Source organism: Cebidichthys violaceus, unplaced genomic scaffold (genome assembly GCF_023349555.1).
Source record: "Cebidichthys violaceus isolate CVI_PGR_0920_01 unplaced genomic scaffold, fCebVio1.0.p SCAF_47, whole genome shotgun sequence".
NCBI classification, from domain to species: Eukaryota; Metazoa; Chordata; class Actinopteri; order Perciformes; family Stichaeidae; genus Cebidichthys; species Cebidichthys violaceus.
Genome location: NW_027176672.1, coordinates 2014393 through 2036449, shown reverse-complemented (window position 1 = coordinate 2036449; position 22057 = coordinate 2014393). Strand labels below are relative to the sequence as shown.

The 22057-nt window shown below is 37.9% G+C and overlaps 2 protein-coding genes across 2 annotated transcripts in view; both read left to right on the top strand.

Moving 5' to 3' along the window:
- LOC137886964 (acid-sensing ion channel 1-like) overlaps window positions 1-2636 on the top strand; it is a 40539-nt gene extending 37903 nt beyond the window's left edge. The window contains exons 5-10 of the mRNA XM_068729700.1: window positions 270-420; window positions 510-566; window positions 740-893; window positions 1729-1820; window positions 1919-1998; window positions 2468-2636. Of these exons, the coding sequence (XP_068585801.1) occupies window positions 270-420; window positions 510-566; window positions 740-893; window positions 1729-1820; window positions 1919-1998; window positions 2468-2590 (657 nt within the window). The 3' untranslated portion in view covers window positions 2591-2636. The remainder of the gene's footprint in view (window positions 1-269; window positions 421-509; window positions 567-739; window positions 894-1728; window positions 1821-1918; window positions 1999-2467) is intronic.
- Window positions 2637-6435: 3799 nt separating this feature from the next.
- On the top strand, window positions 6436-12242 carry LOC137886979 (glycerol-3-phosphate dehydrogenase [NAD(+)], cytoplasmic). The gene is made up of 8 exons (XM_068729719.1): window positions 6436-6573; window positions 7877-8054; window positions 8181-8321; window positions 8487-8625; window positions 10208-10320; window positions 10665-10901; window positions 10985-11091; window positions 11207-12242. The coding sequence occupies exons 1-8, from the start codon at window positions 6530-6532 to the stop codon at window positions 11301-11303; spliced, it is 1056 nt and encodes a 351-aa protein (XP_068585820.1). The 5' UTR covers window positions 6436-6529; the 3' UTR covers window positions 11304-12242.
- Window positions 12243-22057: the final 9815 nt, after the last annotated feature.

Genomic DNA, 22057 nt, shown 5'->3' with positions numbered 1-22057 from the left:
CATCAGCTGACCGCTGGTGTTTCTTCACCGGCTGCTCTTCTTTTTTCAGCAATACTGCTTTAAATCTCAGGAATTATCTTGATGAAGACATTTGTATTATTGATTTAGCTGTTTTATTCCTGTATTTGCGTTCTTTTTTAACCTACATTTTCATTTCAAACAGCATACATTGTATTTGACTTTCTACAGTGTATACTAAAGGTGTCAGTAGCAGTATGCATAAGTGTGAATACTGCGTTTGATTAATACGTGATGTGTGTTTGTTGCAGCTGATATATCTCCCTCCTCCCTGGGGAGACTGTAAGGTGACGGCGATGGATTCCGACTTCTTTGACAGCTACAGCATCACAGCCTGTCGCATCGACTGCGAAACTCGCTACCTGGTGGACAACTGCAACTGTCGCATGGTGCACATGCCCGGTACGGATGCTCTTACTGATCAAACTGTGTGTTGCATTAGAGCTACTCCAATGACGTGAGTGAAAAATGACTGTACTGTGTGGCTGCAGGCGATGCTCCCTACTGCACCCCCGAGCTGTACAAAGAATGTGCTGACCCAGCTCTTGGTAAGGGAAAAAAAAAAAAAAGGCTTCGTCCACGTCTGGTCTGAGTCTTTACACAACACAACACACACACACACACACACACACACACACACACACACACCATCCCGTGACATTTCAAAGTCACAGCAGCGTCGATCTGTTTCTATACAGAGCTGTGGTTTTGTTCTCCGCAGACTTCCTGGTGGAGAGAGACAATGACTTCTGTGTGTGCGAGACGCCGTGCAACATGACCAGATACAGCAAGGAGCTGTCCTTCGTCAAGATTCCCAGCAAGGCCTCCGCTAAATACCTGGCCAAGAAGTACAACAAGTCTGAGCAGTATATCAAGTAAGCGTCAATCCGCAAACAATGCGCTGAAGTATTTATTAATACATACATCAATATATTTTAGTTTCCAAGTGCTTACACTGCATTATTTCAATGTTAAAATATTTAAACTAGATATGAAAGAACCATATATGAAATAAAAAAAAAATGTCATACATAATTATTATATATTTAACCCTTTAAAACCTACTCAAACACATCATGAGAATTACATTCTATGCAGATGATGCTCTTCTCTTAATTTGGTCATTCCAAATATGTAGATGTAGAAAAATTCCACTTTTTTCTTAATGTGAAGCTAATATCTGACTTATAGGTTTTCTGTCATGAGACTTCCTGTTTGAATAAAGAGTTAAATAACTAGTGTGGGCGTTAAAGGGTTAAAGAGGGAACAAACTAATAATGCAAACTAGATAAATACCAATAATAATTTGTCAACCATTAAAACTGCTCATATGAAGACATGTTTTACTATATTGTCATCCATCATCTGTTTACTCACCAGCCTCCTCTCACGGCTGCCCACAGGCAAGGCAGGTTTATTTGTGTAGCACATTCCAACAACAAGGCAATTCAAAGTGCTTCACATAAAACCATTAAAAGCATCAAAACACGAGGCAAAAAAAAGGAGATTTAAAGACAATTAAGAAACATTAAAAACAGTCATTAAAACACTTAAAAAGCTGTGTAAGAAATGAGAGGAGATGTTAAACATTTATATCTGTATACGACTACATTACAGTGTGTTATATAAGCTGTTAATTAAACGCCTATGAATGCTGAATAGTTTGAGTGTCACCTTCAGTGTGATAATATTGCTTTCTTGTCTCCACAGAGAGAACATTCTGGTTTTAGACATCTTCTTTGAGGCTCTCAACTATGAAACTATCGAACAGAAGAAAGCTTATGAAGTGGCCGGACTTTTAGGTACGTTTGGTTTTGTTCTGTCCCGTAGACGTTCTGTCCGTCTTCGTGGTCGACGATGTTTTTTTTTTTTGTATCAGCTTGAATCTTTATTTTTCCAGGTGACATCGGCGGTCAGATGGGACTTTTTATCGGAGCGAGCATACTCACCATTCTGGAGATATTTGATTACCTTTATGAGGTGAGACCTCCTCTGGAAAGTGATGAGATAGAAGAAGAATCCGGCTGCATGTAAATATTTACTGATATTAAGCTGTAGCTACTGGACCATTGAGGACGCTGGGGTCATGTACTTTGTATTGATTTCGGTGTTTTAGCAACCTTAGAGGAGCCAAAATTGTATTTTTTTAGCAGATTCCACTAGTTGTAAACTCATGTTAAAAGTTTTAATAGATGTGGGCCGACATAATACAAACAAACAAACAACTTAAGTAAAAGATTTCTCCCACCACAGTTCAATCCCTTTGTATTTAGACCTTCATTTTGGGAAATAAAACTTGCAGAACACATAATTGAATGGATAATTGGATAAAACCTGAAAAAACACAAATAATGAGAAACATTTCAAATTGCACGGTGGATACTTTACCTCTTTACTTTACATGCATGCTGAATAAGGAGTGACCCGCTCTGTTTTTACCCCCCCTCAGGTGATAAAGTACAAGTTGTGCCGCTGCTCCGATAAGAAGCACAAGCACAACAACAACAACAACGACCAGGGAACGGTCTTGAGCTTGGACGATGTAAAGTGTCACGTCAGTAACTTTCATTAGGCTCCTGCAGACGTGAGGAGGAGGAGGAGGAGGAGGAGGAGGAAGGGGAGGAGGAGGGGTCTCCCGATCCGTCTCGTGGACTTTGTTCATTGCAGTTTTTTTTCCAGACTGCAGGAGCGACCAGAGGAAAGTGTCTTAACTGTGCCTGGTGAAGGTGTGTGTGTGTGTGTGTGTGTGTGCAGGACAGCAGAGACCAGAGATCAAACATGTTGCGATGAATACATTTTTAAAAAGTCAGACTAACTGCATGGTCATGTGTAAACAGCTTCTCAAGGCGCAGTATCAGATATGAGGGCGTGAACTGAACGTTCAGTGAATCAGCGTTAGAAATCCCAGCTGTGGGGCGTTTCATCTGTCAATCTGAAGGAGCTCTTTGTAAAATAGTTGATGGGACAGGTTTGGTTTCACTTACAAGGTGTGTTTTTGTATTATTCTAGTTGTTTTTTTTGCATGTCAGTGCTGCACATTCTTTGCTTCCATTGCTCTTGTTCCTCCTTCTTTCCATTTTTATGTCCACGTCACCCCAACCTCACCTCATGCCCGACGTCTTCCCTCGTTAAAACCGGACCATTTTTTGCCGATATACTGTACTACCTCATCTTGCGCGGCGACAGCGCCCTTAAGAATTTACAAGCCAAGCAAATTAATAATAAAAAAGGTAATTTCCATGTCTAGAAAAGAAAAGAACAGGTCGGAAAAAAGAAAGAAAAGAATCTGGCCTTAAGGCGAGCCCATGTGACATTTGCTGAGCAGTCATTTTAACAGAAGACATTCTGACTTTCACAGTAGGGAAATCAAAGGTGTAAATGCAGCGGTGTCTCACTCAAGTTTGCCAATATTAGCTACCATTAGCCACCATTAGCTACTGCTCACAGCAGAACAAGTAATCCTAGTAGCCGCAAAATCCCTGACTGTACTGATCTGAATTTACTTTTCTGAAATAAGCTTATTTGCAGAGAGTTAGATGAGAAGATTGATCCCATTCACATGCTCTAAAATATGACGCGACAGCCAGGAGCTGGTTAGCTTAGCTTAGCTTAGCTTAGCACAGAGAGTGGAAGCAGTTGGAGAACATGCTAGGTAGCAACAAATGACGACAACCTTTGTTACCTTTGGACAGAGCCAGGCTAGCTGTTTCCCCTTGTTTCCAGTCATTATGCTAAGCTAAGCTAACTGGTTGTAAACATTCTCCACTAGAGAGCTAAACCCTTTTTTTTCCCCTCCATAATGCTGAACTTTTGCTTTTAAAACACTTTTAGTATTTTTGAAGAACATAGAAGTAAAATTAGGGGAAACATGAAAAAGAGACGGTTGGATACGCAGCAACACAATGAGACGGTGAACAACCAGGTGCTACTTTCTGTATGATTTGCCTTCATAAATTCCCTTTCAATGACAATCACTGTACATGATTAGAGAAATTTTAAAAAGCGACATTAATCTGAGGCAGTGTCTTACATTTTTACATCACATTTAAGGGAATTTACCTTCGGTGTTTGTTAACGTGGCAAGAAAAAAAAAAAAAACCAAACCGTATAAATCTGTTGAATGTGTTTTGCCATCTTCTAGGGCTCTGAGTTGCATGTAGCACTGTACAGTAGGCGTCTTAAATGTGGTCCATCAATGAACAGGTTTATCTGCAGTTTACGACATCTGTCGGTGTGTTTGGTTGGATGTTAATTTTTGATTTTATTTGTGTGTGTGTGTGTGTGTGTGTGTGTGTGTGTGTGTGTGTGTGTGTGTGTGTGTGTGTTTTTTTAACAACGTTGCCCGCCGTCTGCGGCAGATTCAAGAAGCTGAAAAAAGGGGAAAAAAATTGTAAAAATGCCGCCCTCGTATTCCAAAACACTGCATCTGCCATCGGTTAGCAAACACGTGGGCTCCGGCGGTGCATGTTCAATACTGTGTCTATTCTAACTCCGTTTACAAAAAGCAAACAATATTCCGTTGCCGTCAATCTACCGGCGCTCATTCCCATTGAGTTCTGTGTTTTCTAAAACAGGAAGTGGGAGATGTATAGAGTGTAGCTGTGCCGTGTTGTTCTCAAGCACAATCATAGCATCTACCGCAGTGTACTGTAAATACTGGATAATAATCTCAGTGTAATTACGATCGTCTGATCTGTGTAACGTTGTACTTGTATTTATTTAATCTAGACTACTGCGTGTCTCTTTTTCTGTGTGTGTGTATATATATATATGATTGTAGGTTTATTTATGAGAAGTATATTTATCAAATACTAAAGTATGAGGCTATTTATATTCCTGTTTTGTTTGTATTGCTACGGTCACAGCTGCTTCAAAAGTAAATAAAGATGAACGGCTGGATTGTTGTTGTGACCCCTGCATGAGGTCACGCATCTCAAGACAAGTCCCGGTATTAAAGATTGATTATTTCAGTCTGGTGATGTTTAAAATGCAATGGCCTTGAAGCAGTTGTTATATTAAAGATGAAATGCTCACTTTGTGTTTCTTTTCAGTGGGTAGAATTCCCTGTACAGATGTTCTGTCCCATCAGAGGTACAGACATTCCGGGTTCCCAGATGATGTACCGCGATTACTTCGGTGATCCTCTGACTTGTCCTCTAGCGCCACCATGAGGTTGACATTTGTGGATTTGAGTAAAAAAACAACAACTAAAAACAAGTTTTGGAAGGATTACAAATGTTGTTCAGACATTCATGTTCCCCTGAAGATGAATTCTAATTACTTTGGGGATCCCTTCACTTTTTATTAAGCGCCGTCATCGGGTCGAAATTGCAATATTTGTACAATATAAACAACGACGTTCCCATCCGCCTCGGTTGTACTTTGTGTTGAGTGTTAGCGTGTTAACACACTAACTAAATGCTCAACATGGTAAACATTATACCTGCTAAGCATAAACAGGCATCGTTGGCACGTTGACGTTAGCATTTAGCTTCATAAATACTGCAGCCAGATGGCACAGTGACCGTATTACTTCATTCAGAAGTCACTGATGTCATCCGGAGAGTGAAGGTTGAACCACCAATAAAAACAGTTTTTAACTAGAGGTGCTCAAACGTCAACACATGAGGAAAGAGCATTGCAATATTTGACTTCCTGATACTAATATTGCTGCTGGTGGAGATATATATATATAATCATGAAAACACAATAAAGTAAGCTGGATTCGGTTCATAGAAACCAGACATGATGAATCACGAGTTTTGTAACTTCCTATTCCTTTGTCAGCTCCAACTCTTATGCAACAAATTCCCCTTTTTTGTTGTGTTTGTGTGTGTGTGTGTGTGTGTGTGTGTGTGTGTGTGTGTGTGTGTGTGTGTGTGTGTGTGTGTGTGTGTGTGAGAGAGAGAGCGTGAGAGAGTGTCAGCTATATTCTGCACAGTGACAACTCAACACAAGCTCCTGTGAGCGTACCGAATCAGAACCAGAACCATTTAGTGCCACGTGTGTTGCACATACAAGGAATTTGACACGACGGGTGGTTCAATCAACAACAATCAACACAGTGCAAAAAGTAGAAACAAGCAGGGAGAATGCATATAATAGAGAGGCTTAGTAGTACACAAGTCAAGATATAGTAAAGACATAAGTACAGAAGGATGTTCAGCTAGTATTCTGTGGTGCAGACTCATGTTTTTAACAACTTTCTGCAGTTTAATGTGACTATATCAATATCTATATCAGCAGCCATTGTTCACACGGGGACTTTAGTCCGCTTCACTTTAAACCTACTGACCTCTGGATGAATGAGTGACCAGACTTTGTTGAGGGCGGGTCATCGTCCCCCCCCCTCGGATGGACCAATGAGAAACAGGCGTGCTGCGCCGCGTGTTGCGTAACTCCACTGCAGGTCCAACAGCCGCATACAGCGTGTGTGTGTGTGTGTGTGAGCGTGTGTGTGTGTACTCTCAGCCTGTTCTCCGCCGGGTTAACGCTACCTCTCCTCTCCGCAATGTCAGCGCCGAAGAAAGTCTGCATCATCGGCTCCGGAAACTGGCAAGTTGATGCGTTGTCCAACTTTTAAAAAAATGCGTTGCGCGTTAACCCGTTCACCCGGGTGAACCGTTGCATGTTGACCCGGGTGAACCGTTGCTAGCCCGCTTAGCATCACTGGGCGCCCAGCCCAGCCCAGCCCAGCCAGCTAACGTTAACTAGCAATTAGCCGCTTTTTTTCTATATGACACCGTGAGAGAAGTTTTAGCATCAGCTGCTGTGTAGCGTTCCATCAACGTTAGCTGCAACAGACGCCCCCGCGTTACATCAATGATTAGATTCATAGGAAACCGGCTGAGTAGACAGAAACCGGACCGCGTGTCGGTCATGATCACTGTGTCTGCAACACGTGAGCTCCCTCTGCTTATTAAAGCACCACTGCAGTATGAACGTGTTATTGTTGTTCTGCTGCGATATGCACCAGTTTACGTGCAGCGTTGTGAAGCCGAACCCCATTCATCAGTGCTGTCATTTAAAGTTTAAACCATCTCTACTGCAAAATCACACAGCGGTGACGTGTAACAACAAGTCACGGATGAGTACTGTAGTCCTCTGGTGAATTCGGCTTATAGCTTTAGTTCATCAAGCAAACACTGTTATTGTACGAGTTAAAACGTGTGTCTACTGTTGGCAATCCGTTCTCAACCGTCAGCAATAGAAATGCATCATGTCAGCTCTTTCTCCTGAGCAATATGTTTGTTATCTAATCTAATCTACGATTGTCATGGCTTTACGCCATGGCCAACAATAGACGGCCCCTTTTTTAACGGTCTTATAATTAAAAGTGACATCGTCGACTTCAAAGTCCCAGAGGTAAAACATCAAATCAAAGCAATTAATTATACTTATTTTAAGTTCTCTAGTAAATTTGGCTTTAATTTATCAACCAAACAGATGCATTTGATTAGTTAAAACCTCTGTTTCTACACTGTGTTTGTTCAGGATTGTCGCTGTTATTGAGTTCTTTATGTGTTCTTATGCCAAATTCATGTGTTGGCCCAAATTATAAGAAGAATTCCTCAAAATCCCGAGTAAATAATTACGTATAATCTGAATAGTTCTCGGTGCAGTTTAACGCGGTGGATTGGACGCACATTTCATCTTATCTTCAGCGCTGCCTGCCGGGTCATCCTGCTGCTGATCAAAGAGCAGCGACCTCCGAAGTGAACCAGTAGAAACCGCACCAGGGGCCCCCGATAGTCAGGAGTCACATGTTGTTGTTATGATTGTTAAAAAAGGGCAAAATCACTCCGTGTTGGATCTGTTCTGTGAATGAAACGCTAACCTGTATCTGTTCACCACACAGGGGTTCTGCCATTGCCAAGATCGTGGGCGCCAACGCTGCTCAGAATGCAAACTTCGACACCGCCGTAAAGATGTGGGTGTTTGAGGAGACGGTGAACGGGCGCAAGCTGACTGAAATCATCAACAGTGACCACGTGAATGTGAAGTACCTTCCTGGGCACAAGCTGCCGGAGAACGTGGTAAGAAGCAAAACAAAACGGTGTGTTATTATGGGGTGTCGTGTGTACCGAGACGTTATGCTTTGTGTCTGTATACTCTGATCTCAGTCCTCCCAAAATCACCCTCACCCTCCGATTCCTCCTCAGCTGGCCGTCTCAGACCTGGTGGAGGCGTCCAGCGACGCGGACATTCTGGTGTTTGTGATCCCGCATCAGTTTGTCGGGAAAGTGTGCGACACCATAAAGGACAAGATAAAGAGCAACGCCCTGGGGATATCTCTCATCAAGGTTGGACTTTACTCTCTGAATCGCCGCTTCGTGTTGTGTGCCAGCCTCCGTAAGCCAAGTTGTGCAGTGTGATCTTTGACCCACACACCAGCTTCTGTGTGTGTGTGTGTGTGTGTGTGTGTGTGTGTGTGTAAACACACCGCTCGTGTGTTTCCGATCCTCCAGGGCGTAGACGAGGGGCCCGACGGACTCAGACTCATCTCCGATGTGATCCAGGAGAAGCTCGGCATCACCATGAGTGTGCTGATGGGGGCCAACATTGCCAATGAGGTTGCTGATGAGAAGTTTTGTGAGACCACCATCGGTTAGTCCGCCATACATATTTAACGCTCTGCATAGGAACGTGTTGAAAGAAATGCTTATTTATTTGATTAGGTTTAGAGTGTGTTTGTCGTGGTTTGTTTTCTGCAGCGTCAGCATAAGTGTGTCATTTCCATCCCACTGTGTCAATGACAGAGTGGGCTTGTTCAGGCTGACATTTGCTTTCTCGCCCCGTCTCTGTACGCAACCGCATGACTGCATGCTTTAAGGGATTTACTGTTTCGTGTTTTGAGAGGATTAATATTTGTTTGATCAGCGCTGCGAAGGGAAACGCCGTTTGTTGCTTTGGAGCGTTGCAGCGGAAGTTGCCGAAGTTTTTAATTAAGGGCAACTGAAATTCTCATTCCCAAAAATGACATCGTGTCTGAATGAAGTAAACATGGATCGACTGTGTCGAAAAGCTTTTGAAAGTCAATGCAAAGTTGACTTAAAGTTCTTTATTCGCCAGTGATTCCAGGATTCTTTGCCCAGCGGGGAGGTTTTGGTGATTGGCCGATAGTTAGCGGTCGCTGTCGGGTTCCTCCGTGGTGCTGATGAACCACTGAAGCAGACTTCCAGATCCTGGGAGTCGGACCAGTTTAAATGGAAAGATGTTATTTGCTCCGTGATAAAAATGGAGCGAGAAGCTTAAAGCTTTGTCTTGCTCCACCTGGGATCGGTTGTTTGTAATGTGGAGCTACAATTCTGTGAGAAAGCGTGGTTCAAAGAGTACATATCAGTATAATTAATAGATTTAAGAGCCGGTCTTAAAACCCGTAAAGATCTGCGTTAATCCACCGATCTGAAGCTCTCTGCATTACAGCAGCTCTGAGGTCTGAGAGACGCTGAGGTCTCCCCGGAGCTCGTCCCACAGCTCGTCTTTCTCCAATACACACCAGTGGAAAGCTCTAGGCTGAGTAACTGTAACAATTACATCGTTGCTCATTGTTAAATACGGCGGGGAGCCTCTTATAACGGTTACAGTAATCAACCGCTTTCATGGATCAAAAAGAATCATTCCTGTGTGTGAAGACTAATTCACAGTCTTTTCATACTTGATTTATGGGGGAAAAAAACACTTTTTATAAATCAGGTTGGCTGATGTCAACTCAGTTTTATTTAAATGTTCTCCCATGATGCCTTGCTTCACGGTATCCCGTCGGCCTCCAGCCGCACGGCACGTTGAAACCCCGACGAGAGGAAGAGAGACCGAGCGCGCTCAAGAGGGGAAGCGCTCGCAGCTGTCGAGTGGATTGATGGCACCCGGTTACGTAACGCCCCCCCCCCCCCCCCCCCCCCCCCCCCCAAAGTGAAGCTCTGCCACTGCAGCGTGGGCGGCACCCCCCTCCCCCCCCTCCCCTTCATGCCTGCCAGGAGCCCCGGCAAAAAGGTTCATCTGTATGCATCGCCCCGAGCTGCAGCGACACCGAGCCGGACGAGAGCCAGCAACGCTCTCCATTTCACCGCTTAATATTCATGCAGTGAAAGTCTGAACTATTTTAAATGGCCGTGACATAAATTCATATTGTAGAAAGATAACCAGGTTCTTTCTTCTTTTTTTTTTTTTCTTTTTTTTCTGCTCGCAGGGTGTAAGAATAAAAACCACGGGGCTCTCCTGAAGGATCTCATACAGACCACCAACTTCCGGGTCACCGTGGTGGAGGAGTACGACGTGGTGGAGATCTGCGGAGCCCTGAAGGTGAGCTGCTCATTACAGAAGTGGGGTTCACGCCTTCCGCCGAGCCGTCCTGCTAAACTAGTATTAATATGCAACATTGAAAATACTTTGGCCAAGTATTTCAAATACACGTTTACTGTCTGGACCCTGTTCTCAAGCGTCAGATAGCTTATCAGGGTGTCCCATTATGTCGAATTCTAAGTGGGGTCCTGTGGTTGTAATAGAGGGGTCCTGGAGGGATCCTCCGTTTGAATGCTGTTCAGCGTTGACCCTCCAGACAGCCTGCGTCTTGTCCAAAGTATCCAGGCGTGTCTTCAGCTCTTGTAGCCTAAAAGTAGAACTCTGTCCGCTCGTCCGTCCTCCAGAACATCGTTGCGGTGGGAGCCGGTTTCTGCGACGGTCTGGGCTTCGGAGACAACACGAAGGCGGCGGTGATCCGGTTGGGCCTGATGGAGATGATCGCGTTCGCCCGCATCTTCTGCACCGCCGGCCCCGTCTCCTCCGCGACCTTCCTGGAGAGCTGCGGCGTGGCCGACCTCATCACGACCTGCTACGGCGGACGCAACCGCAAAGTAGCGGAAGCCTTCGTGAAGACGGGGAAGGTGTGTGTGCGTGTGTGTGTGTGTGTGTGCGCGTGTGTGTGTGTGTGTGGACACCATCTCTCACGCTCCATGTCTCTTCTCAGTCCATTGAGGAGCTGGAGAAGGAGATGCTGAACGGCCAAAAGCTGCAGGGACCAGCGACAGCAGCTGAGGTCTATCTCATCCTCAAGCACAAAAACCTCATTGACAAGTGAGTGGAGACACACACACACACACACACACACACACACACACACACACACACACACACACACACACACACTCATCAGACATCGATCAGCTGTGTTTATCCTCCTTCCTCCCAGGTTCCCTCTGTTCAATGCGGTGTATCAGATCTGCTTTCAGGGCCATCTGGTCACAGAGTTCATCAGCTGTTTGCAGAACCACCCAGAGCACATGTAAACAACAACAACAACAACGAAGTGACCAAGTGCCTTTTTAAAGGGAGAGCAGTAACGTTTCTCACCTGTAGGGGGGGGGGGGGGGACCAGTCACTCCACAGCTGTGGTGTCCTTTTTAAAAGAGGCTGCGTAACGTTTGTGCGCGTTCAGCTGGAGTTTTACCACTTTGTCCTTAACGCCGAGTTTCTTTTAAGCGCTTTTCGTTTTCGCTTCCTGACGCGCCCGCGACGACTTGAAGGGTAATTGATGTTCCCGTGTGATTGACAGACAGCACTTCCTGCCTGACTTTTTTTGTTTTTGTTTTCTCTGAGCCAGATAAAAAAAAAAATATGCATGGTGTCACTTTTCCTAGAAAGCAACCCGAATTGACAACGCTAATGAATATATCCAGACTTTACTGGATATCAAATTGATCATAACACAATCGTATTTTTCTAAAGACGTCTATCGACTGCCATTCATTCAGTAACATGTTTGTACGTTTATACGGCACCACGTCATGCATTCAGATTCTGGCAGGACCAACCGCTCGGGTATGGACCCGTCGACGGCCTTCTGTAAGGAGAGTTCTTGTTACGGTTGCCGTCCAGTGACTGACTGTCCATCAACTTATTAAATCATGTAATACCTCAGTTAATTATGTCTTCGTTTGCTCTAAAAGTGTCTTACGTAATTCACTGTTTCCTGTCTTGTACTGTATATTAACATACTGTCAATCGCACAACTGTTTTTAACATTAAAAACTGACAGTGCCTTAGAATGCACGGTTGTTTATTGTTGTGTGTTTTTTTTTGTTTGGGTCCAAACCAAAGACTTAACTACTTAACGTCCAATATTCCATTTTGTTTTTGTGACCCTGCCTGATTCTCATTCATTTGCGGCTCATGTGTGTTGGTAATTGTATCAACTTCTGTCTGTAAATAAACTAATTCTAATCAAATCGTCTCTTGAATCCTTGTTCACTCGCTCACATCAGGAAGTTAATCATCTCGATTTAACTACAGATCACTGCAGCGGGAAGAAACGGAACGTTCTGTTCTGACAAAATGCAACAACGTGATTCTCTAGAAACAAACGGTCAGTGTCAGCAGATCAAAAGTGAAGCGGTCAGCTGACAGTCCTAGCTCAGCTTCAGATCAAAACGAGGCTGAAAATGAACGTTTATTGTTCTAATATTAACAAAAGCTTTCATCTCTTATTTAGGAAACGTGGTCATAACTGTGGAAGGCTTAGTTGAGAAAATATTTGCTTTTTATGACGTTCTTTGTGATTTTTTTCTTTTTTTTTCTTTTAATGTGTTGTACTAGGACTTTATAGCATGATGGACTTTGACTTTTATGACACTCTTAGATGCACTGAAGTTTAATGACTTTTTATGACTTGTCTTATGATGAATTTATGACAGTGACATTATTATATACTGTGCTTAGACTTTTTTTGGACATGTTTATACAATGACATTTGTATGCTATATTATTCTATGACTTTTTATGGCTTGACATTTTTTAAGACTTACTATACTACAAATAATATTTTAAGGTAAACTGACATTTTTCATATTGAATTTTCAACATGCTTTTCTTGACATCGTGTACGTTGTACCATAATACAAATCTTTTTCATAATATTTTTATGACATACTGTACTGTGACTTTTTTGACATGTTTATGACATACTGTACTATCTTTGACTATCCTTGACTATTTTTAGACTTTTTAAAAACTCTGTACTGTCTTTTTGTGATACTTTTTAAAGCCAAATATACTATGACTTTTTATGACTACTTCTTTTCAACAAGTTCTGTGACTTTTTTTCGACATGTTATGCTATGACTTTTTTTATGACATGTTATACTATGACTTTTTTTATGACATGTTATACTATGACTTTTTTTTATGACATGTTATACTATGACTTTTTTTTCGACATGTTATACTATGACTTTTTTTTCGGCATGCTATACTATGACTTTTTTTCGACATGCTATACTATGACTTTTTTTCGACATGCTATACTATGACTTTTTTTAGACATGCTATACTATGACTTTTTTTTCAACATACTATACTATGACTTTTTTTCGATATGTTATACTATGACGTTTTTTCGACATGTTATACTATGACTTTTTTATGACATGCTATACTATGACTTTTTTTTCAACATACTATACTATGACTTTTTTTCGATATGTTATACTATGACTTTTTTTCGACATGTTATACTATGACTTTTTTATGACATGCTATACTATGACTTTTTTTAGACATGCTATACTATGACTTTTTTTAGACATGCTATACTATGACTTTTTTTCGACATGTTATACTAAGACATTTTTTGGTCATGTTTTTCTGTGAGGTGACTGTGGTTAAGTGAAGAGCAGGGCTACCTTTCAATCAGAAAGTCCTAGGTTCAATTCCCGGTCCCGCTAGTCTCATGTCAACATGTCCTTGAGCACACATGACTTTTTTTATGACATGTTATACTATGACTTTTTTCGACATGCTATACTATGACTTTTTTTCGATATGTTATACTATGACTTGTTTTCGACATGTTATACTATGACTTTTTTATGACATGCTATACTATGACTTTTTTCGACATGTTATACTATGACTTTTTTCGACATGCTATACTATGACTTTTTTTCGACATGCTATACTATGACTTTTTTCGACATGTTATACTATGACTTTTTTCGACATGCTATACTATGACTTTTTTTCGACATGCTATACTATGACTTTTTTTATGAAATACTATACTATGACTTTTTTTCGACATGCTATACTAAGACATTTTTTGGTCATGTTTTTCTGTGAGGTGACCGTGGTTAAGTGGAGAGCAGGGCTACCTTTCAATCAGAAAGTCCTAGGTTCAATTCCTGGTCCCGCTAGTCTCATGTCAACATGTCCTTGAGCACACATGACTTTTTTTATGACATACTATACTATGACTTTTTTCGACATGCTATACTATGACTTTTTTCGACATGTTATACTATGACTTTTTTTCGTCATGCTATACTATGACTTTTTTTCGACATGCTATCCTATGACTTTTTTTCGACATGCTATACTATGACTTTTTTTTCAACATACTATACTATGACTTTTTTTCGACATACTATACTATGACTTTTTTTCGACATGCTATACTATGACTTTTTTCGACATGCTATACTATGTTTTTTTTTCGACATGCTATACTATGACTTTTTTTCGTCATGCTATACTATGACTTTTTTCGACATGCTATACTATGACTTTTTTCGACATGCTATCCTATGACTTTTTTTCGTCATGCTATACTATGACTTTTTTTCGACATGCTATCCTATGACTTTTTTTCGACATACTATACTATGACTTTTTTTCGATATGCTATACTATGACTTTTTTTATGAAATACTATACTATGACTTTTTTTCGACATGCTATACTATGACTTTTTTTCGACATGCTATACTATGACTTTTTTTCGATGTTATACTATGACGTTTTTTCGACATGTTATACTATGACTTTTTTATGACATGCAAAACTATGACTTTTTTTCGACATGCTATACTATGACTTTTTTTATGAAATACTATACTATGACTTTTTTTCGACATGCTATACTAAGACATTTTTTGGTCATGTTTTTCTGTGAGGTGACCGTGGTTAAGTGGAGAGCAGGGCTACCTTTCAATCAGAAAGTTGTAGGTTCAATTCCCGGTCCCGTTAGTCTCGTGTCAACATGTCCTTGAGCACACATGACTTTTTTTATGACATACTATACTATGACTTTTTTCGACATGCTATACTATGACTTTTTTTCGATGTTATACTATGACGTTTTTTCGACATGTTATACTATGACTTTTTTATGACATGCTATACTATGACTTTTTTTCGACATGCTATACTATGACTTTTTTTCAACATGCTATACTATGACTTTTTTTATGAAATACTAAACTATGACTTTTTTTCGACATGCTATACTATGACTTTTTTTCGACATGCTATACTAAGACATTTTTTGGTCATGTTTTTCTGTGAGGTGACCGTGGTTAAGTGGAGAGCAGGGCTACCTTTCAATCAGAAAGTCGTAGGTTCAATTCCCGGTCCCGCTAGTCTCATGTCACCATGTCCTTGAGCACACATGACTTTTTTTATGACATACTATACTATGACTTTTTTCGACATGCTATACTATGACTTTTTTCGACATGTTATACTATGACTTTTTTCGACATGCTATACTATGACTTTTTTTCGACATGCTATACTATGACTTTTTTCGACATGTTATACTATGACTTTTTTCGACATGCTATACTATGACTTTTTTTCGACATGCTATACTATGACTTTTTTTCGACATGCTATACTATGACTTTTTTCGACATGTTATACTATGACTTTTTTTCGTCATGTTATACTATGACTTTTTTATGACATGCTATACTATGACTTTTTTATGACATGTTATACTATGACTTTTTTATGACATGCTATACTATGACTTTTTTATGACATGTTATACTATGACTTTTTTATGACATGCTATACTATGACTTTTTTATGACATGTTATACTATGACTTTTTTATGACATGTTATACTATGACTTTTTTTTCGACATGCTATACTATGACTTTTTTTCGACATGTTATACTATGACTTTTTTATGACATGCTATACTATGACTTTTTTTCGACATGCTATACTATGACTTTTTTCGACATGTTATACTATGACTTTTTTTTCAACATACTATACTATGACTTTTTTTCGACATGTTATACTATGACTTTTTTATGACATGCTATACTATGACTTTTTTTCGACATGTTATACTATGACTTTTTTCGACATGTTATACTATGACTTTTTTTCGACATGTTATACTATGACTTTTTTTCGTCATGCTATACTATGACTTTTTTTCGACATGCTATCCTATGACTTTTTTTCGACATGCTATACTATGACTTTTTTTTCAACATACTATACTATGACTTTTTTTCGATATGTTATACTATGACGATTTTTCGACATGTTATACTATGACTTTTTTATGACATGCTATACTATGACTTTTTTTCGACATGCTATACTATGACTTTTTTTCGACATGTTATACTAAGACATTTTTTGGTCATGTTTTTCTGTGAGGTGACCGTGGTTAAGTAGAGAGCAGGGCTACCTTTCAATCAGAAAGTCCTAGGTTCAATTTTGGTCCCGCTAGTCTCATGTCAACATGTCCTTGAGCACACATGAATTTTTTTATGACATGTTATACTATGACTTTTTTCGACATGCTATACTATGACTTTTTTTCGATATGTTATACTATGACTTGTTTTCGACATGTTATACTATGACTTTTTTATGACATGCTATACTATGACTTTTTTTTCAACATACTATACTATGACTTTTTTATGACATGCTATACTATGACTTTTTTCGACATGTTATACTATGACTTTTTTTCGACATGCTATACTATGACTTTTTTTCGATATGTTATACTATGACTTGTTTTCGACATGTTATACTATGACTTTTTTATGACATGCTATACTATGACTTTTTTTTCAACATACTATACTATGACTTTTTTATGACATGCTATACTATGACTTTTTTCGACATGTTATACTATGACTTTTTTCGACATGCTATACTATGACTTTTTTTCGACATGCTATACTATGACTTTTTTCGACATGTTATACTATGACTTTTTTCGACATGCTATACTATGACTTTTTTTCGACATGCTATACTATGACTTTTTTTCGACATGCTATACTATGACTTTTTTCGACATGTTATACTATGACTTTTTTTCGTCATGCTATACTATGACTTTTTTTGGTCATGTTTTTCTGTGAGGTGACCGTGGTTAAGTGGAGAGCAGGGCTACCTTTCAATCAGAAAGTCCTAGGTTCAATTTTGGTCCCGCTAGTCTCATGTCAACATGTCCTTGAGCACACATGAATTTTTTTATGACATGTTATACTATGACTTTTTTCGACATGCTATACTATGACTTTTTTTCGATATGTTATACTATGACTTGTTTTCGACATGTTATACTATGACTTTTTTATGACATGCTATACTATGACTTTTTTTTCAACATACTATACTATGACTTTTTTATGACATGCTATACTATGACTTTTTTCGACATGTTATACTATGACTTTTTTTCGACATGCTATACTATGACTTTTTTTCGATATGTTATACTATGACTTGTTTTCGACATGTTATACTATGACTTTTTTATGACATGCTATACTATGACTTTTTTTTCAACATACTATACTATGACTTTTTTATGACATGCTATACTATGACTTTTTTCGACATGTTATACTATGACTTTTTTCGACATGCTATACTATGACTTTTTTTCGACATGCTATACTATGACTTTTTTCGACATGTTATACTATGACTTTTTTCGACATGCTATACTATGACTTTTTTTCGACATGCTATACTATGACTTTTTTTCGACATGCTATACTATGACTTTTTTCGACATGTTATACTATGACTTTTTTTCGTCATGCTATACTATGACTTTTTTTCGACATGCTATCCTATGACTTTTTTTCGACATACTATACTATGACTTTTTTTCGATATGCTATACTATGACTTTTTTTATGAAATACTATACTATGACTTTTTTTCGACATGCTATACTATGACTTTTTTTCGACATGTTATACTATGACTTTTTTTCGACATGCTATCCTATGACTTTTTTTCGACATGCTATACTATGACTTTTTTTTCAACATACTATACTATGACTTTTTTTCGATATGTTATACTATGACGTTTTTTCGACATGTTATACTATGACTTTTTTATGACATGCTATACTATGACTTTTTTTCAACATACTATACTATGACTTTTTTTCGATATGTTATACTATGACTTTTTTTCGACATGTTATACTATGACTTTTTTATGACATGCTATACTATGACTTTTTTTCGACATGCTATACTATGACTTTTTTCGACATGTTATACTATGACTTTTTTTCGACATGTTATACTATGACTTTTTTATGACATGCTATACTATGACTTTTTTTCGACATGCTATACTATGACTTTTTTCGACATGTTATACTATGACTTTTTTTCGTCATGCTATACTATGACTTTTTTTCGACATGCTATCCTATGACTTTTTTTCGACATGCTATACTATGACTTTTTTTTCAACATACTATACTATGACTTTTTTCGACATGTTATACTATGACTTTTTCGACATGCTATACTATGACTTTTTTTCAAAATGTTATACTATGACGTTTTTTGGTCATGTTTTTCTGTGAGTATAGTATGTTGAAAAAAAGTCATAGTATAGCGTGTCGAAAAAAAGTCATAGTATAGCATGTCGAAAAAAAAGTCATAGTATAACATATCGAAAAAAAGTCATAGTATAGCATGTCGAAAAAAAGTCATAGTATAGCATGTCAAAAAAGTCATAGTATAACATATCGAAAAAAAGTCATAGTATAGCATGTCAAAAAAGTCATAGTATAACATGTCTAAAAAAAGTCTTAGTATAGCATGTTGAAAAAAAGTCATAGTATAGCATGTCGAAAAAAAGTCATAGTATAGCATGTCGAAAAAAAGTCATAGTATAGCATGTCGAAAAAAAGTCATAGTATAGCATGTCATAAAAAAGTCATAGTATAACATGTCGAAAAAACGTCATAGTATAACATATCGAAAAAAAGTCATAGTATAGTATGTTGAAAAAAAAGTCATAGTATAGCATGTCGAAAAAAAGTCATAGTATAGGATGTCGAAAAAAGTCATAGTATAGTATGTCGAAAAAAAAGTCATAGCATAGTATGTTGAAAAAAAGTCATAGTATAACATGTCGAAAAAAAGTCATAGTATAGCATGTCGAAAAAAAAGTCATAGCATAGTATGTTGAAAAAAAAGTCATAGTATAGTATTTCATAAAAAAGTCATAGTATAACATGTCGAAAAAAAGTCATAGTATAGCATGTCGAAAAAAAAGTCATAGCATAGTATGTTGAAAAAAAAGTCATAGTATAGTATTTCATAAAAAAGTCATAGTATAGTATGTCAAAAAAAAGTCATAGTATAGCATTTCGAAAAAAAAGTCATAGTATAACATATCGAAAAAAAGTCAGAGTATAGCATGTCGAAAAAAGTCATAGTATAGTATGTCATAAAAGAAGTCATGTGTGCTCAAGGACATGTTGACATGAGACTAGCGGGACCGGGAATTGAACCTAGGACTTTCTGATTGAAAGGTAGCCCTGCTCTCCACTTAACCACGGTCACCTCACAGAAAAACATGACCAAAAAATGTCTTAGTATAACATGTCGAAAAAAAGTCATAGTATAGTATTTCATAAAAAAAGTCATAGTATAGCATGTCGAAAAAAAAGTCATTGTATAACATGTCAAAAAAAAGTCATAGTATAGCATGTCATAAAAAAGTCATAGTATAGCATGTCTAAAAAAAGTCATAGTATAGCATGTCGAAAAAAAGTCATAGTATAACATGTCGAAAAAACGTCATAGTATAGCATGTTGAAAAAAAGTCATAGTATAGTATGTCATAAAAAAGTCATAGTATAGCATGTTGAAAAAAAAGTCATAGTATAGCATGTCGAAAAAAAGTCATAGTATAGCATGTCGAAAAAAAGTCATAGTAAAGCATGTCGAAAAAAAGTCATAGTATAGCATGTTGAAAAAAAGTCATAGTATAGTATGTCATAAAAAAGTCATAGTATAACATGTCTAAAAAAGTCATAGTATAGCATGTTGAAAAAAAGTCATAGTATAATATGTCATAAAAAAGTCATAGTATAGTATGTTGAAAAAAAAGTCATAGTATAGCATGTCGAAAAAAAGTCATAGTAAAGCATGTCGAAAAAAAGTCATAGTATAGCATGTCGAAAAAAAGTCATAGTATAGCATGTCGAAAAAGTCATAGTATAACATGTCGAAAAAACGTCATAGTATAACATATCGAAAAAAAGTCATAGTATAGCATGTCGAAAAAAGTCATAGTATAACATGTCTAAAAAAAGTCATAGTATAGCATGTCGAAAAAAAGTCATAGTATAGTATGTCATAAAAAAGTCATAGTATAGCATGTTGAAAAAAAGTCATAGTATAGCATGTCGAAAGTCATAGTATAGCATGTCGAAAAAAAGTCATAGTATAGCATGTCGAAAGTCATAGTATAACATGTCGAAAAAAAGTCATAGTATAGCATGTTGAAAGTCATAGTATAGCATGTCGAAAAAAAGTCATAGTATAGTATGTTGAAAAAAAAGTCATAGTATAGCATGTCGAAAGTCATAGTATAGCATGTCGAAAAAAAGTCATAGTATAGCATGTCGAAAGTCATAGTATAGCATGTCGAAAAAAAGTCATAGTATAGCATGTCGAAAGTCATAGTATAGCATGTCGAAAAAAAGTCATAGTATAGCATGTCGAAAAAAAAGTCATAGTATAGTATGTTGAAAAAAAAGTCATAGTATAGCATGTCATAAAAAAGTCATAGTATAACATGTCGAAAAAAAGTCATAGTATAACATATCGATAAAAAGTCATAGTATAGCATGTCGAAAAAAGTCATAGTATAACATGTCATAAAAAAAGTCATGTGTGCTCAAGGACATGTTGACATGAGACTAGCGGGACCGGGAATTGAATCTACGACTTTCTGATTGAAAGGTAGCCCTGCTCTCCACTTAACCACGGTCACCTCACAGAAAAACATGACCAAAAAATGTCTTAGTATAACATGTCGAAAAAAAGTCATAGTATAGTATTTCATAAAAAAAGTCATAGTATAGCATGTCATAAAAAAGTCATAGTATAACATATCGAAAAAAAGTCATAGTATAGCATGTCGAAAAAAGTCATAGTATAGCATGTCGAAAAAAAATTCATGTGTGCTCAAGGACATGTTGACATGAGACTACCGGGACCGGGAATTGAACCTAGGACTTTCTGATTGAAAGGTAGCCCTGCTCTCCACTTAACCACGGTCACCTGACAGAAAAATATGACCAAAAAATGTCTTAGTATTACATGTCGAAAAAAAGTCATAGTATAGTATTTCATAAAAAAAGTCATAGTATAGTATGTCAAAAAAAAATCATAGTATATCATAAAAGTCATAGTATAGCATGTCGAAAAAAAGTCATAGTATAGTATTTCATAAAAAAGTCATATTATAGTATTTCATAAAAAAAGTCATAGTATAGTATTTCATAAAAAAAGTCATAGTATAGCATGTTGAAAAAAGTCATAGTATAGTATTTCATAAAAAAGTCATATTATAGTATTTCATAAAAAAAGTCATAGTATAGCATGTTCAAAAAAAGTCATGCTATAGTATGACTTTTTTCCGACATGCTATACTATGACTTTTTTTTCGACATGCTATACTATGACTTTTTTTTCGACATGCTATACTATGACTTTTTTTTCGACATGCTATACTATGACTTTTTTTTCGACATGCTATACTATGACTTTTTTTTCGACATGCTATACTATGACTAGTACAACGAGTTACAATAACCCGAACGAGAAGAGATCAAAGTGTGGAAGACCTTCTGAAGATCAGGCCACGACAGAAAAGACCTGATCTGTGAGGAGCTCCTTAACTGATAAAAACATTACTAACATGTTTTTCAAAAGAAAAGTTGTAAA